The 17,919-nt window shown below is 39.5% G+C and overlaps 1 protein-coding gene across 11 annotated transcripts in view; it reads left to right on the forward strand.

Moving 5' to 3' along the window:
- AKAP13 (A-kinase anchoring protein 13) overlaps positions 1-17,919 on the forward strand; it is a 355,010-nt gene that overhangs the window by 295,332 nt on the left and 41,759 nt on the right. For all 11 annotated transcript variants that reach the window (XM_054531799.1, XM_054531800.2, XM_054531798.2 and 8 more), the window contains one exon: positions 7,463-7,637. In XM_054531799.1, the coding sequence (XP_054387774.1) occupies positions 7,463-7,637 (175 nt within the window). The remainder of the gene's footprint in view (positions 1-7,462; positions 7,638-17,919) is intronic.

Consider the following 17,919-nt stretch of genomic DNA (forward strand, 5'->3'; position numbering starts at 1 on the left):
CTTACCTCAAACACTCTTCCCGCTGCAGCCTTCCAAAGCCCTGGGTGTGATCCACCGTGCCCAGCCTAAAGTAACATTTTTTATCTAATTATTTTTCACATGCTCATTATGGAAATCTTCAAAATCTAAAAGTAAAAGAATGAAAATCTCCTGGAATAACCCCACTTAGAGATAACTACGCTTAATGTTTTGGTTTATACATTTCTAATCTTTTTTAAAAATGTATTTTCAAAAGAAAGGGAGAAAAGAAGTTCACTTTCTTATACTGATTCCCAGTGCTAAACCTAAACTGATTCCATTTCAAGTCCGTGGGGAAAAACTTTTCGCCTCTCATACCCTATTCATCTACCCACAATACCCTCTAAAAAAATAAAGACATAAGTAAATAAAAATTTGAAATCAGTTAAGGAACTCTTGCAAGGAATCACTGAGTGTATGTGTGTGTAGTATATACATGTACATACAGATATATACACACATGTACATACATGCATACTTAGAAGTAAGGGAATAAACAAACATTGAATTCAAGAATATTGTCATAAAAGGGCATTGCCTCCTCCCTCACAAAACAAGGTGCACTAAGCTTCTGAAGCCCTCAATTCAGTGGGCTGATGGAAATATAGCCAAAGTATTTTACCATGTTTTGTAAGATCTCTTGGTTTAGCAAATACATTCAAAGAAATTTTTCCACAAAACCTGCCACAAGAATTGTGTTTTCTCTTCATTTCTCCTGTGCAAGTACAGAATGGAGAGAAAGTAGGCAATCAGGGAGAGATGCAGAGTCTAGCAGATTATTTCTAGCATAATCACACATTTAACTTCAGACTCAGCCTTGTTTTATAATTCCAAAAAAAAAAATGAAGGTCAAAGAATACTGCTTTACCAGTATTCTACATATTTACATATTGGCAGCCAGGCTTAAAATAGAGCCTTACCTATTTTACTTACCACTGCTGGCTTGGATACTAGTTGGTACCAACAAAAGAAAATCCCCTTGGACAGATCAATATAAATTAGCCAAGTGTTATGAAAGGCCTTGTATAGTCTTAGCATTCCGCCAGGTGTTAACAGGCACCTAAGAGAACTAAAGCTCACAGTCCTGACCTTGAAAAACTTTATGATCTAGTTTGGATGCATTCAAAATGTTTTCGTTGTTTTTTATTTTGCTTTTAAACTACCGAATCTTGTCTTCAAACAAGCTTTTCGTGGAAGACCAATAAATAAGTGGAGATTCCCCCTTTCTAGCCATCTCTCCAATGTCATGGAGTTTTAGGACAGAGCAGTGAATATACCACTCATCTCATGGATAAGGTAAAACATACACATGATAGGAAAAAAAACAATGTAAGTTGGGATTTAGAAACTGGACCCTGACCTTTAAAAAAGTCTCAGCCCTCAGCCTAGCCTCCTTATTGTACACACTGAGGCACAGAGATGTATGCTTCACGTCACACAACCTCACACAACCTCCTGTTACCTGACTTCCAGGAAGTAGTACTCATCATTTTGTGTTTAAACAAAATGTTACTATACAGTGTAATTTTTTTCTTTTAACTTTTTTAATCTGAAAGGACTGGAGTTTGCTAGGAGGGGATGAGCAGAAAGGACAGGAGAAAACATATTTTGTGTTAGACCGAAATCTGTGATCACTGGTAGAAACTTTTAGTATCAGTTGACCTCTTGCCTCTGATCATCTCCTTTGTCAAAATGACAACACACTTTTGCAGTTGAGATTGGTTCCTCTTTCAGACTTGGCTTCAAGATTTGATCTCTTGGGGTCATGCTGTCTTTAGCAGTGGAAACTCAAAAAATTACAAATTCGTAACCCTGGATTGTAGTCCATTTCCCATTACCAAGTGTTTAGAGTGCCCTAGTGGCAACTGTAAGTCACCTTTTATAGTGAGTTGTTATTAGCTCACTTTTAAATAAAATTGGAACAGCTTGGCTTTTGTCAATATAGCAAAAGATGATTTTTTAAAAGGTGGGGGTGGGGCACAGTGGTACACACCTGTAATCTCAGTACTTTGAGGCTGAGATGAGAAGATCACTTGAGACCAAGAGTTCAAGGTCAGCCTGGGCAGTATAGTGAGACCTCATCTCTACAAAAAAATTGTAAAATTAGCTGGGCGTAGTGGTGCACACCTGTAGTCCTAGCTACTCAGGAGGCTGAGGCAAGAGGATCACTTGAGCCCAGGAGTTCAAGGCTGCAGTAAGCTGTGTGCACTCCAGCCTGGACGATGGAGCAAGACCCTGTCTCTTTAAAAAAAAAAAAAAAAAAAAAAAGAGAGAGAGAAAGGAAAGAAATAGGGAAAATAGTAAAAGCACTATATTTTGTGTTAAATACCCTCACTATGCTATGTGTCTGCATAGCATTTTACCATGCAGAAGTACTGTGTTTTCTAAATGGTAACATAAAAATTAATGAACATTAAATTTTCTTAACATAGTGATGCTAACTCTAATCTTGTTCTTAACTATTGAATAATGTTACTTCTCCATAATGTTAACAAATTGAAAGTGCTACTATGGATATTGACACTGATTTTTCTGTGAAAATGATAAATTTTCAGTTTTTAAAAATTATTTTTTAAATAGATGCTGTGAGAGACCGTCTGATCCAATTGTTTTATTAATCCACCATACAATAAAACTAGACCTACATCTTTTAAAGGAAAAACTTAAGCATCTACTGAATATAATATTAAAATGCCACCTGTAACTCTTAGAAAAGTGTCTAAGGATTATTTGAAAATGTCTGCTTTCCTTTTGCATGATATATATATCTTTATGGAAATAGGTTATAGTGATTAACCTAGATATATTCCATTCAGTTGTATAATTGTGATGATAAACAGTTCTTAAACGTGTCCAAAGAAGCCAAAAGCCAGTAGGCAGTAAACTGTTCACATTCCTAGGAGGGTAACATATTTTGTCTGGAGCACTGGGTTTTGTATATAAACTTAAGAAATTGAGTCCTTGATCCTATGTCCTTTTGAGAATTATCACCTACTGGCATAAGTGATTAGATTAGATAAATATATTGAATGTGCTTGTGGAAGATGGGGGGGTGGTGCTAAACAGGAAGTATAGCAGGAAGACTGGCAGTTTCTGCTTTTGTCTTAGTATCTTTGAGAGATAGTGCTGTTTCCTGCTAAGTAATTTTGCATGTTACAGAGCATTTAAACACTCATATCCATGGTGTTTGAGTTCACAAAGGGAGTGTGGAATGACCCTCTTCAAACCATCCTATCACACTGGTTTTCTTTTTTCTAAACCGCAATTACTTTTGCACCAACCTAATACTAAGCTTTCCTCTTTGTAGACAAACAAGAGGTGGCTAGAAATGTTTTAGACAAATCTATTTGATTTGAAGTAGGTATTTTTGAGTGCACAGGTTAAATTCCTGCACAGCTGCAAGTATATTACATGACTTTGTAACAGGACATTTAGTTACAACTCCTAGGTCCTGTGGTCTGTATAAAAAAGAGCTGTACCCATAGGCCTTTCAGAAGTGCCTCCTAGAGTAGTGTTTACAAAGACTTAATTTTAAATATAATTCTCATTCCTTCTTTGATTAAAGATCTGTAACATGACAGTTGTTTGATCATATCATGTTTTCACAGTTGTCCAGAGTGTTCTTTTTATTGTAATTACATGTATAAAGGGGTATTTTTGGAAAAGTGAAGAATCACCTTTGATAGTGTCCTAGTGCAGTTGTTACCTGCATCTATCCCTGTTAAATACCGTTAGCCTGTTTCCCCAGCACACAGCTAAAGCATTTTGCCAGTTGTTAAACATGGAAAAGTCAAACTTCAGAAAATAACTAGTCACCACTTTACACCAGGTGACTTCACTAAAAAGTTTTCTTATGAAACTCACTGCATTTTATAAAATGAGGAGTCTATTTTAAAATAGATAAGATGTGTTCCTTAACTTCCCGTGTAAAAACTTGGCCTCAAACCTTGCTAGAGTTCTTATATTGCTGCTTAAGCCCTGTCCACACACACCGTTTTTTCGGGGAGTGAGGTCTTGTTTCATTTCCTGTATCCTTTGTAACAAGGATTGTTGGCTTTACCAGCAGCATTCAAACAGTTAAGACTGTCTTAAGGAAACAAGCAGCCTCAGCCCTCCCTCCTTCCCTTTCTCAACCAGTCTCTGGCTTCCTCTTACGATTTCACTAATGGCAGCTCAAAGCTGCTGAGCTCTGCCCTGACGGCATGCGCCCCCGCTTCTGTGAGAGCACGTTTCCTGGCATGGGGGTCGAATCATGTCGATAAAATGGGGTCGGTTTCATGAAGTACCCCACATAACAGTGAGATTCATAGGACCAAAGCATGGGGAGGTAAGAGCCTGACTTCTTTAAAGCACTAAATTCTAGTAAACACAGAAAGAGCCAGTGGAGTTGGTTGTTTTGTTTTGTTTCTATCCTGGGAAGAACTAATTTGGATTGTTGCAAAGGGAAGCTATTTCTTATTTATTCAGGTTTGAAGAGCATTGCAAGGCTTGAGAGGATAAGCTGGTTGCCATAAAAAGATTTTTTAAACGATTGAAGTATAATTTAACTTTCCTGAGCAAAAAAATCAGATGCTTTTCCATTTAACATTTTATGCATGGAAAAACCTTTAGCAAAATTTAGTTAAAAGAAAGAAATTATTTGAAAAAACCCAAATTTAGTTGTTGATTATTACTAAAGTTTTATGTACTTTAGCGATTACCAATTTTCACTCGGAACAGCTTCCTGTTTTGTAAAGTGAAGGAGTTTTTCTCCGTTCCTCTCTCCTTATTTTTTATAGTTCAAAAGTGTAGTAATTTGGCTCTTAGATATTCATTATATGTATTTGATTAACAAAAGACTTCACATGAATCATAGATCTAGCAATTATTTACCATTTCATTACAGTGGATGGGTTCTGAACAGAAAGTCAGAAGACCTGGGTTCCCATTTTGACTGTGCTGATCGTCTGTTGTGTGACCTTTTGCAAGTTAACCAACCTCTCCAGTCCCTGGCAGCGTAGTGCAGTGTATGAGAGCTGAGCTTTACAGTCAGCCAGATCTGAATCTTAATTTCAGCTTGAGCAGTTATTGGCGTGTGGCCTCAAATGCATTATTAAACATCTCTAAGCTTCAATCTCTTCAGATGTAAAATGGAGATAATACCTAGTATTATCATTGGGTTGTTGTGAGAAAATACATGTAAATTGCTTATTACAGTGCTTAGCACGTAGTAACTGTTCAGATTTTTAGCTGTTATTTATTATCTTTATTCTCTATGTCATAAAATGCTCACCCTGCCCACTTCAGAGTTATTGAGTCAGATGAAATGATGTATGTAGAAGACATGTATTCAAAATGTAAGGCATTTAGTAGTTGTCATGATCACTGACTTGGGACACCCATTTTCCTGGAATTTTTTTAGGACATAACAATAGTATTGGCAATAGGTAAAACCTCCTACCTTGTGAATGGTAGTTGTTTGTAGTCCAGTTGGTTTGAAAGGAAATTATTTCATTGATACTGATTAGCCAGCCAAGTACTCTGCCAAACAGTGCTTCTAAAGGACCTTTTATGGAGAACGTGGTTATATCCCCATGGTCCTGGCCTCCTAAGGATGGTGTCCATCTGAAATGTCCCTGACGCTTTAGATATTTAATTAAGGACCCACCACTCATCAGTAGTTCTTCAAGTTTTCAAGGTTTGAATTCCTTTCCATTCCTCTTCATGACTGTGTAAGCTCTGATAACAACCTCTCTTAGGTTGAGGCTTGATGTCATATGAGTCCTCTGCTTTCAGTCTGTCTCTAGAACATTTCTGACATTTCTGCAGTATTCTTGAGGTGACATGGCCAACGTAATCTGGCAGTTAGAGCTCCTGACTCCCAGCCCAGTGCCCCCACTGTTCACCCAGTCCGATCTCTCATTTGCTGGTGTCCCCTGTGCTTTGTACCTGGCCTGGTTATGGCCTGCTCAGTAAGTAGAAGCACCTGGGCAGTGGCTGGGCACACAGGAAGCACAAGATGTGTATCAGTTTCTGTTGCCAGTCTGACAAGTGAGGGAAAACCGCAGGAAAGAAAGGAGCTTCACAAAAGAGGTCAGAGAGCACGGCGTAGGGAGCTTATCTTTCCAACCTAGGGACACTGCCTGCCTTCCTGCCTTCCTGCGCCCCTAGGTACTCAGGGTAGAGGAGTGAGCTACTAAGCTTTGGGACTTCCTTTCCCTGGGACCCTGTTTTCTTAAAGGAAGTGACCCTGTTGGTAACTAGCTTGAGGAACAACAAAGGTGGTTTTTGAGAAAAATTATTAACAAGCCTCCTTCCTGTCATCTGTGCATTCTCCTATCCTCCCTGCCCTGCACCGTTGTCCTTTAGCCACTCCCCTATTTCTTGTGTCTTCCCTGCTCACATCAAAACTTCCTTTCCCTTACTGCAAGCAATACCTTTCTGTGTTGGCTTAGGAGAATAATGAGCTAATGAAACTCATTTCCAGTAAATTATGAGTAATTAATAATATTGCTAAGCATTATTGTGTATTCACTGTGTGCCAGGTACTGTGCAAAATGCTTTAGAAATGTATTATCTCACCTAATTGTCATATGTTTTAAAAAACATATGAGATGGGTATTTTTGTGATTATTCCCATTTGACAAATGAGAAAACTAAGGCTCAGAGAAATAATTTACCTAGGGTCACGCTATTACCAAGTAGTGGTGGTGGTGGTGGTGGTGGTGGTACCTGAATCTGAACCAAGGTCTGGTACCATTGTCCGTATTCTTAACCACTGTATGGTTTTCCAGTCTCCCCTTCTTATCAGTCTCCTCTTGCCAGTTTGAAAATTAGGGCAAAGTTAATATTTACAAACCTTAAAATTGTAATTAGTAGAAACTGAAAATGTGTATGTGGGGCATATTTAATATTTCTAACTAGAGTAAAGGAGGAAACTTCATAGGTACTCCGTCACTTAGGGATATGCGATTGATGTGAAAAAGAGAGGAGCCTCGGTAATTTTTCATGCCACCCAGGCATCTTTTTCTCCCTCAGGCTGATCCCAGAATTGCTACCACCCTTTTTTCTGCCCTCTGCCTAAAGCTGGCCCTAAACCCATGACTCTCTTCCTGTGTGGACTGTGCTGTAGCTTGCTGAGGAAGGGCTGTGCTGAGGTGTCAGAAGCCTCCTTGCAGTGCTGGTCCTTAGGTATTGTGTCTATCGATAGAAGTAACCAATGAATAAGCCACTGCCAGAACTTATTTCTGCCTGCCCAGTTTTCGTGTGAATTTTCTAATGTAGCTTGCATGCCAACACCTTAATTTAAAAAAACAAAACAAAACACTTTGCCCAGAACTTTGTTTCTCACTCCTGTCCAAAATAGTCACCAGCCGCTGTTGACCACATGCCATCTGGGTGCCAAGGTAAGGAGAAGGCCCTCCAGTGTTCAATTAACTGTGAATTCTTTTCTTTTCTTCGGCAGGAAAAGGAAAAAGAAAAAGATAAGATTAAGGAGAAGGAAAAAGATTCTAAGGACAAGGAGAAAGATAAGAAGACTGTCAACGGACACACTTTCAGTTCCATTCCTGTTGTGGGTCCCATCAGCTGTAGCCAGTGTATGAAGCCCTTCACCAACAAAGATGCCTATACTTGTGCAAGTAAGAGACATGCTTCTTCCTCTTGTAAGATGGAACTCTGTTGGCTCAAGAAAGCTCATTTCTAGTTTCCTGTCCCTACTCCTTATCTGTTCCTCATTTATGTGGAGAAGTAACCCTTTTTATATCTCTCTTTAGACATGATAAAAGAAAGAAATTCTAGATATATAACATACAGCCTATATTTTTTTCAGACAGCCCCAATTTCAAATACAGTCAAGATGGTTCAGCTTAGTTTTTTAACTTTACAGTGGTTCAAAAGCAATACATATTCAGTAGTAACTGTACTTTGAGTACCTGTACACTCATTTTGTTTTTCACATTTAGTGCAGTGTTCAATAAATTACGTGAGATAGTCAACACTTTATCATACAACTGGCTTTGTGCTAGATAATTTTGGCCAACTATAGTCTAATATAAGTGTTTTGAGCATGTTTAAGATAGGCCAGGCTAAGCTATGATGTCCAGAATGTTAGGTGTATTTAAATGCATTTTTAACTTACAGTATTTTCAACTTACCGTGGGTTTATGTGGATGTAGTCTCATTGAAAGGATGAGGAGCATCTGCATTCTTTTCTATGATCTCTAAACCACTCCACATTTTAAAAGTCTGTGTCAGCATCAAAATTATCCATAGCCCCAAACCCTAAAGCTACTCAGTGGTCTTCTGTTAGATCGTATGTGCTCATTTTTATTCTATTACTTTGGTATATGCTTCAACCATTACCAACATTAAGCCATAGTGACGGCCAAGGGAGAGCACCTCCATGCTCAGAGACATTCTATGCTGACCTGCTGAAAGCCAAGTCTGCTAACTGAGCATTGTTCCTGGTTTTGATAAGACACTCTCAGGCAGGAGTTGCTTAACTTTTTCTGTACAAGACCAGATAAAAAGTATCTTAGGCGTCGTGACCCACATGGTCTCTGTCACAATTCTTGAACTCTGCAGTTGCAATGCAAAAGCAGCCATAGACAATACATAAACCAATGAGTGTGATTCCAATAAAACTTCCCTTATGGATAGTGAAATTTGAATTTCATAAAATTTTTGTTATGTAATAGTTTTTTGATTTTTAAAAACTATTTAAAATGTAAAAATTATTCTTAGCTCATGGGCTATACAAAAATAGGCTTCAAGCCACATTTAGCCCACAGACCATAATTTGCACGTTTTTGCTCTAAGGCAATGCATCTCAAAATTTTGTCAGTGCACAGATCAAAAGTAGTATTTGTAGAGCATACCAGGGTAAATCAAGGAGGCTGCTTGTGGTCAGAGGTGACAGTCTGGAGTCCCAGCCAGCCCAGTCACCCAGAAGGCTGAGGTAATTAACATGATATTATATCTATAACCAATTCAGACAAAATAGTGATGAATTCAGATGTCAAGGAGCAACTCTCAGACCATGATGTCCTGAAATCTTGTTTTCAGTCATTTATGTTGGATATCCCAAGTAATTTCTTACTAAAAATAGTTAACTTACTGAAATCTGATTTTTTTTTTTTTTTTTTTTTGAGACAGTGTCTCGCTAGTTCCCCAGGCTAAGTCTTGACCTCCTGACATCAGGTGATCTTCTGGCTCAGCCAGCCTCCTGAGTAGCTGGTACTAGGCATGCACCACTGTGCCTGGTAGAGATTTGAAATGTTTAAAAGTGTATTTGGGCCAGGTGTGGTGGCTCACGAATATAATCATAGCACTTTGGGAGGCCGAGGTGAGCGGATCACCTGAAGTCAGGAATTCGAAACCAGCCTGGCCAACATGGCGAAACCCCATCTCTACTAAAAATACAAAATTAGCTGGGCTTGGTGACACCTGCCTGTAACCTCAACTACTCGGGAGGCTGAGGCAGGAGAATCGCTTGAACTTGGGAGGGGGAGGTTGCAGTGAGCCGAGATCGTGCCATTGCACTCCAGCCTAGGCAACAGAGTGAGACTCCATCTCAAAAACAAAAACAAAACGTGTATTTGGACAGATTGGAAGTTACTTCTATGATGATTTCCACTCACTTTCTTGCATGGAAGAGAAGGAGTGGAGTTACAGCTAGCACACAGCCTGTCTAATCTGTGCTGCAGTTCCTGTCACTTTTTGATATGACTGACTTTATGACACACATTCATGTAAAATGATTTTTATGGATGTTATACCCCCAAAGTAGTCAGCAACACTATTTGTTTTACTGTCCTATTTTTTCAAAAGTAACAAAAAACCATGAGAGCTCTCACCCGAATCCTCATGCATCCCTGTGGGCAGAGATCACACGCATTAATGTCATCCTTCATTTGTGACTTACCAGACCGTTGAGAGCCACTGCCACGTAATAATTTCATGTAACCTCTAGGAAACAAGAGACTGTCACTGTTCAGTATTCCTCCAATGTTTATTTTGGAACCCAGGTTCTAATAGGACTCTTCTGGGACACCAGTCAAAGGTCTATAGTTTAGTTTTTTAGCCACTGGACACAGTTAGCTTCTTAGTACTGGAATAACCTGGTTGCCTAGAGCAGTAATCACCAAGCATTTTATAGCATGTTCACCTATTATTAAAACATTTTTAGCATACTCACATAGGATACATACATAACATAAAAATTACATACGAGTCCTACTGTGCCATACTTTCAAAGAGCTCATTCTAAAAATAAGAGAAGTCTCAGAATTACCATTTTCTTGTTTTCTGGTTAGTTATTAGTATGATTAATATTGTCTTTGATTCATTACTTCTTTGAAGGAATTTGTGTAACTCTCATCATTTTCATTTGATTTTAGTTGAAACCAGGTAATATAATCCATAAGCCCACTTTATTGGATACCTATATATTTCCATTCATCACAACATGTTGAAAGTAAACAAATGTGGATTATGCATGCCCAGCCCATCTCCTGAGTGAAGAACACCCCGCTCCCTTAAGAAACCTCTAGTGTCACATATAAAGTGAGGCTGCCTAACATAAAGACTGAGCGAGGCACCCGCGTATCAATTAGACGTTAACTCAGTTTTTCTTCTACGTTAAGAAGTCATTTTAAATAAGAGCTGTTAAATCTTCCTCCTGTGTTCCAAGGGATCATTTTTTACATCCCTCCTTGCAATGTGCCAGTTCTTCTTTGGAGAGCACTGATCTCAGAAAAACGGGAAGAGGCTATATTTCTTGATTGGCAGTATGAAATTAATATTCAGGGAACTTCGTCAGTAAAGCAGACTAGATACCTGCCTTCCGCTATAAAATATAAAATGCTAAATAAAATCTATTTTTTAAAAAATTAATACATAGCTGAACCTGCCAAATAGAAAATTCCTGAGGGAACTCAGAGCAGTAAAGAGCATGCCCCCTCATTTGGGGTCACGATGTGAGGCCTCAGGGTATGTAGTGGGAGCTGGGGCTGAGACCCCTGTATAAGAAATGCTGTTTTAAGACTAACGTCCATGATGAAGGGCCTTGAAAAATTCTACCCACTGGCCTTGAGAAGCAGAAAGGAACCTTGCAGTCTCCCCAGATCCCTGAGTGAGAATTGATGAATCTGGAGTCCAAGTTTACACCGTCTGTATGTGCTGGAACTTCAGGCTAAGAAACTTTCACAAGAGGTTTCATGAAATTCCAGTTTAGGAATGACAGATCCTTGAGGTACCCAGCCTGTAGCAGATGTAGAACTGCTCCATTGGGTTAGGTTGACAAATCAGTATACCCAAGGCTACTGCAGGAGGAAAAAAATCCTATGAAGCCGAGCTCACAATAAAAGATACATAGATGCTACATAAGGAAGTAAACCACCATGAGGAAGAATTAGGGGATGTACAAGCAAGAGATGTTGAAAATCACTAAAAGGGGCCGGGCGCAGTGGCTCACGCCTGTAATCCCAGCACTTTGGGAGGCTGAGGTGTGTGGATCACGAGGTCAGGAGTTCAAGACCAGCCTGACCAACATGGTGAAACCCCGTCTCAACTAAAAATACAAAAATTAGCCAGGCGTGGTGGCGTGCACCCTGTAATCCCAGCTACTCAGTAGGCTGAGGCAGGAGAATCTCTTGAACCCAGGAGGCAGAGGTTGCAGTGAGCTGAGGTCGCGCCACTGCACTCCAGTCTGGGCGACATAGCGAGACTCCATTTCAAAAAAAGAAAGAAAATTACTAAAAGGATGAAACGAATAGAATCTATAATGGAAGAAAAAGACGTAACACCTAATGGGTAGATTTAAAAACAACTGAGTAAAATTTAAAGCATGGAAATAGTCATTGAAAGGTATTCATGGATTTTTTCAAATGTTTCAGCATATTGTCCTGATTTATAATTGTTTATAGAGGAAGAAGATGGCTTCTACTCTGTTGTCTGCATTAGTAAGGGGAGAGCTTCAGTCTAGAAAATCTTAATGACTTCACACTGGATTTATTTTTTACATTTAATCATCAATAATTATACCCTTAAGTCCTTGATCTTATATGAAGTCAATCAACAAAGTTCATTTGACTGAATTCTGCAAGCTACTGTGTTTGATATGTGGTTCATTCAAAAGAGTTTGTCAACAAATATTTATTGAATATCAATATGAGCCAGCCACCCACAGTGGCTTAAAAAAAGGAATTCTAAAATGATCCTTGGTACTTATTTATTGTAACATTGTTTATATTCTGGAAAAATTGAAAGCAATTTAAATATCCATCCATAAAATATAGTATATTTTGTATAGTATATAGATGGATAGGCTGATACTGAAGAGCAAATATAAGGGCCAGGCACGGTGCCTCATGCCTGTAATCCCAGCACTTTAGGAGGCTGAGGCTGGCGGATCACTTGAGGTCAGGAGCTGGAAACCAGCAGAGATGGTTTCAACGTGGTGAAACCCCATCTCTACTAAAAATACAAAAACTAGTCGGGCATGGTGGCGATGCCTGTAGTCCCAGCTACTCGGGAAGCTGAGGCAGGAGAATTGCTTGAACTTGGGAGACAGAGGTTGCAGTGAGCCAAGATTGAGCCACTACACTCCAGTCTGGTGACAGAGCAAGACTCCGTCTCAAAAAAAAAAAAAAAAAAAGGGGGGAGAGAGAGAATATAGGACAAATCAGAGGTTGCCAAACTTTTTCTGCAAAGGAACCAATGGTATGTTAGGCTTTGCAGCCCATCAGGTCTTTGTCATGACTACTGGACTCTGTCCTTGGTAGCACAAAAGCAACCATAGACAATGGATGTGATTGTGTTCCAATAAAAATTTATTTACAGGCCTGGCACGGTGTCTCATGCCTGTAATCCCAGCACTTTGGGAGGCCTAGGCAGGTAGATCACTTGAGGTCAGGAGTTCAAGACCAGCCTGGCCAACATGGTGAAACCCCGTCTCTACTAAAAATACAAAAATTAGCCGGGAGGCTGAGGCAGGAGAACTGCTCGAACCCGGGAGGCGGAGGTTACAGTGAGCCAAAGATCGCACTGTTGCACTTCAGCCTGGGCGACAGAGCAAGACTCTGACACACACACACACACAAAGGAGTGAAAAGGATTGAAAGCAACAAAATAGTATGTAGTCATCTTCTCAAAGGAACCGAAGTAATGGGCTGATTATCTTCAGCTTCCTGAAGAAGCTGAATGTTTGTATGTATGAAGTCCCATGTGTTATCTTGGCAGGAAGTAGAAAATATGAGTAATTTGGGGACCTAGAATCTTTCGTCACTTCCCTCCATCGCGTCTCCTGTCCAGGATCTTCCCAGGAGTTGTAGGAAATGTAGCGCCCATGCAGTTAGTCATTTACCTCCTAGGAAACCTGTGTGCTCTTAGGAGACAGTGGCTTCCCATTGTGGTTAAGTGTAACCCTGTTTGGCTGATCCCTGGATAGAGCTTCATACCCTCAGCACTGCATAGTCACCTTTGACTTGTGGTTAGAAAGATCAGCCATATAGTCCATCATGATGATATATTATGATGGTTTATACAAGAAACTGGGACTTTTTATCTCAGCCAAAACTCTGCTCTTGCTTTAGGATTAGGTGACTTTAACAGGGTTGATAGAGGAATGTCTTTTCAACTCTTATTTCTCTATTATGTAAAGCTGTCCTTGAATAGTCAGCTGTTCTTTCCAGCTGCCACAAATAATTTGTTCTTTGAAAAGCTTAGTGACTTAGTGGGGTCTTTCAGAATAAGGAATTTGTTATGTTCGGGTTTTGGGGTCTTGCCAGTGGTTCTGTTTTGCTTGCTTTAAACAGATGTAAAATGATACTGAGATTATTGCTGATTTATTTTCTGTTGTGCTAGCAGCATTTCAGTACTTTTGTGGTAGGTTGTTTCTTTTACGTAAAAAATAAGTAAACCAGCTGCAATCTAAGTAGGAAACATAAGAATTTAGAATGTGTGTGATGGTTAGATTTTGCTTCTGATTTCATCAGGAAACGTTGCCCTCTAGACAGCCAGTTTTCTGGCATTTATAGTTCATTGCTTATATGAGAGAATAAAATACGTATAGTTGATTAAAGGAAGGAAGTTTATTACTTAGGGAAAAGGAAGGTAAAAAAAGACCCTAAGCAATAAAGGCAATTCTTTTTTAAGCAGAACACTTTCATTTTGTTCATTTTTGTTTACCAGTGTTGTTACGAAAACTGCTGCTGGGGCTACTTCAGCTGAGATGATTTGGCTCTTTTTTGCGGCTTTCCTCTTGTTCTGTACATCAGCACTGTGGTTATTACACCAGCTACCAAGAACATCTCACATGCCTTTTGCATATAAGCACTCTTAGTCCAGATAGGGCGATGTCTCAGATCCCCCAAAGATTTTATTTATTGGCCAGGCGCGGTGGCTCACGCCTGTGATCCCAGCACTTTGGAAGGCTGAGGCGGGTGGATCACCTGAGGTTAGGAGTTTGAGACCAGCCTGGCCAACATGGCGAAATACCATCTCCACTAAAAATACAAAAAATTAGTCAGGCGTAGTGGCATGGACCGGTAATCCCAGCTACTCAGGAGGCTGAGACAGCAGAATCGCTTGAACCCAGGAGGCAGAGGTTGCAGTGAGCCAAGATCGTACCACTGCACTCCAGCTTGGGTGACAGAGCAAGACTCCATCTCAAAAAAAAAAAAAATATATATATACACACACATATTTAATAATTTTTTTTTGAGAGACAGGGTCTCTGTTAAAGATTTTAAACAAGAAGTTTAAAGTTGCAGAAAGAATTTTGTAGCATGCATTTCTAAATTTGCTCATATTTAACTGTTTTTTGTTTTATTTTCATTTTCTTGGTTAGAGTTGAAATGATAGGAGAGAGCTGTACATTTCTATCCTTAAAAGTAATTCCTCAACTCGTGACCTGGAGAAGGATCAGGTCATTTTTCCCAGTTAGATTTTGCTGCTTACATCTGTAGGCAGAACAGTCAGAAGTCTTCAGCCTATTCCCAAGTGATGATCAGTGGACTGAAGTACTGGAAGACTTCTTTTGTCAGAGCCCTGGCTGCATATGACTCAGCTCACAAAGGTGGCTCGTTTCTGTGTAGGTAGTCCTTTGATATTGTGTCATTTCATTTCGGTTTGGCATGGCCACTCCTTTTATCGCTGTATAAAGTTAATTTTCTTAAGTTAGCTTTGCTAATGGTTTATTTTTCTTCCGAAAGATAAAAAACACACAGTATATAACCATTCGCCAAAGATCTGTGGTGGTTGGTGGCATGGGTTAAAAAAAAGATACAGCAATAGATAGATGATAGTTTCCAGTCATGTGGGTTTAACTTCATTTTCTTTGGTTTGATGCCTCCTTGTAGCAAAGAAAGAAGTTGGAAGGCTGGGCTGTTTGTTTTAAGTACAGAGGAATCCGATTAGGGATCAGCTCTGTTCCCATAAACCACTGTGCTGAGACCTTTTTGAAGAATTTTTAAAAATGAAAGCATATTGCCTACTGCTGTTAGGAAATCTATCAAATAAATAAATAAAAGACCAGATAATTATTCTCTGATCTTCATAACAACATGGTATGGTTTGTGGCAGAGAGCTTAAAAGTGTATTAGATTTGTCTTCAATTCTTGTGTTCTTGGTAATTTTCTGTTTTCCCAAACAGAGAGGTAAGATTTTAATCTCATGACTTTGGCTGATGTCAGTGGGGCTGAAGTTTCTAAATCACCCACGCACAGCACTAAAACTGTCACTGTGAATTGAGTCCAGGACAACTTGGAAACAAGCTGAGTGTTTTTCAAGTAGGTACTTCAGCATGTTAAGGAGATGTCCATGCAAACTATCACTAAGACAAGGCTCATGACCATAATATAGAGCATGTTAAACTTCCAGCTGGGTTGTGGGTTTGGGGACATGTTTCAATTAATTAAAAGTGAATTTATGTGGAAAGTTCTTTACTAGAAGCACATTTTAAATTATTTTTTTCTGCTTTTATGTTCATCTCAGACACTCAAACACTGGCCTGAGAGTTTGAATATTGCTGAAACCTTTTTAAGTGATAGTGCCACTCCCTTAAAAATCATCATTGCTTAAATCTATATAGGGTGTTGGAGCTGGTTGGGAAGAAAGGAACAGAAAGAACAGAACTTGGAAACAAATTCTGCCCATAGTGTTCTTGGTCACTTTTGCAGATCAGAATTAGTAGCTGGTTCTCCAGCAAATCTGCCACCTCCTGTGTTGCCCTTAGGTGCCTAAAATATTATAGATTTTCAATAAAACAAAAGAAAAAAATATACTTTTGTAACTGGATTATAAGACAATAAAATCTTATTTTTAAGTTATCACAAGATGTGATAAATGGATTATGCAACAGGATATGGAAATGTTTATAAGCAAATCCAAGGAACTTTGAACATTAGAGCGTGATGATTTTTTAAAAATTAAAATTTTTTAAAATGTTGTTATACATAGGTAATTTAACACATATGTGTCCATGATTCAAAATGAACACATAGTAACATTTTGTCAGACGGCTTCAGATTGTTTCACTTTTTAAGAAACCATTATGGTTAAGTTCAGATTCCCCTTTGTTTCCCTGCCCCATGCATCTTCCTTCCTCCCCAAGGTCAAGGACTGTCATGAATTCAGTGCATTTGTAGTCTGTGTTTTATAATTTATTTTCATACGTAAACAACATATAATTTGTTTTTATTTTTAGCCTACATAAATACTACCATACAGTACCTCTTTTTGTAATTTGCTTTATTCTCTTCAGCATTATATATTGAGGATTCAGCATGCTGAAAAACATAGATCTACTAATCATTGACTTTGCCTGCTCATAGTCTTTTTATACTTTTTCTGTAGAAGGGAAAGAGAAATGGGCTCTTAAAGATGATGTATTTGAAAGACTTTAGCTGAGTGGGGATTTGTGAAGAGAAAGGGTTTGGGTGGGGTGAGCTTTCAAGTCTGTGCATGGGAAGGAGATGATGGATCAACTAATGGGAGAGGAAGAAACCAGAAAGGAGCATGCCAGCTGCAAGTCCCAGGCATCTCTGTGGCAGAGGAGGGGAGGCGCACCATACACCCTGAGTAAGAATAGTGCTCCTGAGGATGGGCAGAAACACGTTTTGGCTTACTAGAAAATAAATAAAGCCGTTTGCCTCGACCACTTTGTTATGCTTCTTGCTGTGGGTCCAGCAGCCTGAAACTCACTTACCCATCTGATAGAATCACAGCAGAGGGAACCTGGGGGAAAATGTGATTCCTCCTTTTTAATTTTATAGATGAGGAAACGGGGGGGCTGTCGAGAAGGGACTAGGGTCATACTAGTACATACATACGTGCAGAGCCAGGACCTACGTCAAATTTAGTTTGACAGCTGTTTGTCCTTTTGTGTTATTAAATTGATGTTTGACATACTGTAATCAAGGCTGTGTCAGGGCATTCATCTAATTTTAGTTTAAATAGGCATAGTAGGGCCGACAGAGGGGCATCTGAATAGGATGCATGAGCTAGGCACTATGCTAGAGAGGCTTCATTGAAGATTCAGCAGTGGGTGAATGGTCCCTGCCCCAGAGAGGGGATAGAGAAAAACCTAAGGAGTCTCAATACACTGTGCTGGTGGTATTAAGGAGGAGACCTGTGAACCAAGTGGGTGTTAAAGGAAGTGTTACAAAAGGAATGGAAAAGGCCTTTGAGGTCTGGGATTCTAGCAGTCTCCTTTCTGGTTTCCTCCCCTCCCCATCATCACTCCAGTCCCCCACAAATCCATATGTCTGGGCTTTGGTGAGTTGATGTAGACAGGACCTGTGATGCTTCCTGAATCAGTCTGTGAGGCATTGCCTAGTGAATGGTATCTGTGGTTGATTTCCTGAGTGAGCCCTTCCCGTGAGAGTGTCTCCTCGAGTGTCGCCACAGACAGATCTTTCA

This window comes from Pongo abelii, chromosome 16 (assembly GCF_028885655.2).
Source record: "Pongo abelii isolate AG06213 chromosome 16, NHGRI_mPonAbe1-v2.0_pri, whole genome shotgun sequence".
Lineage (NCBI taxonomy): Eukaryota > Metazoa > Chordata > Mammalia > Primates > Hominidae > Pongo > Pongo abelii.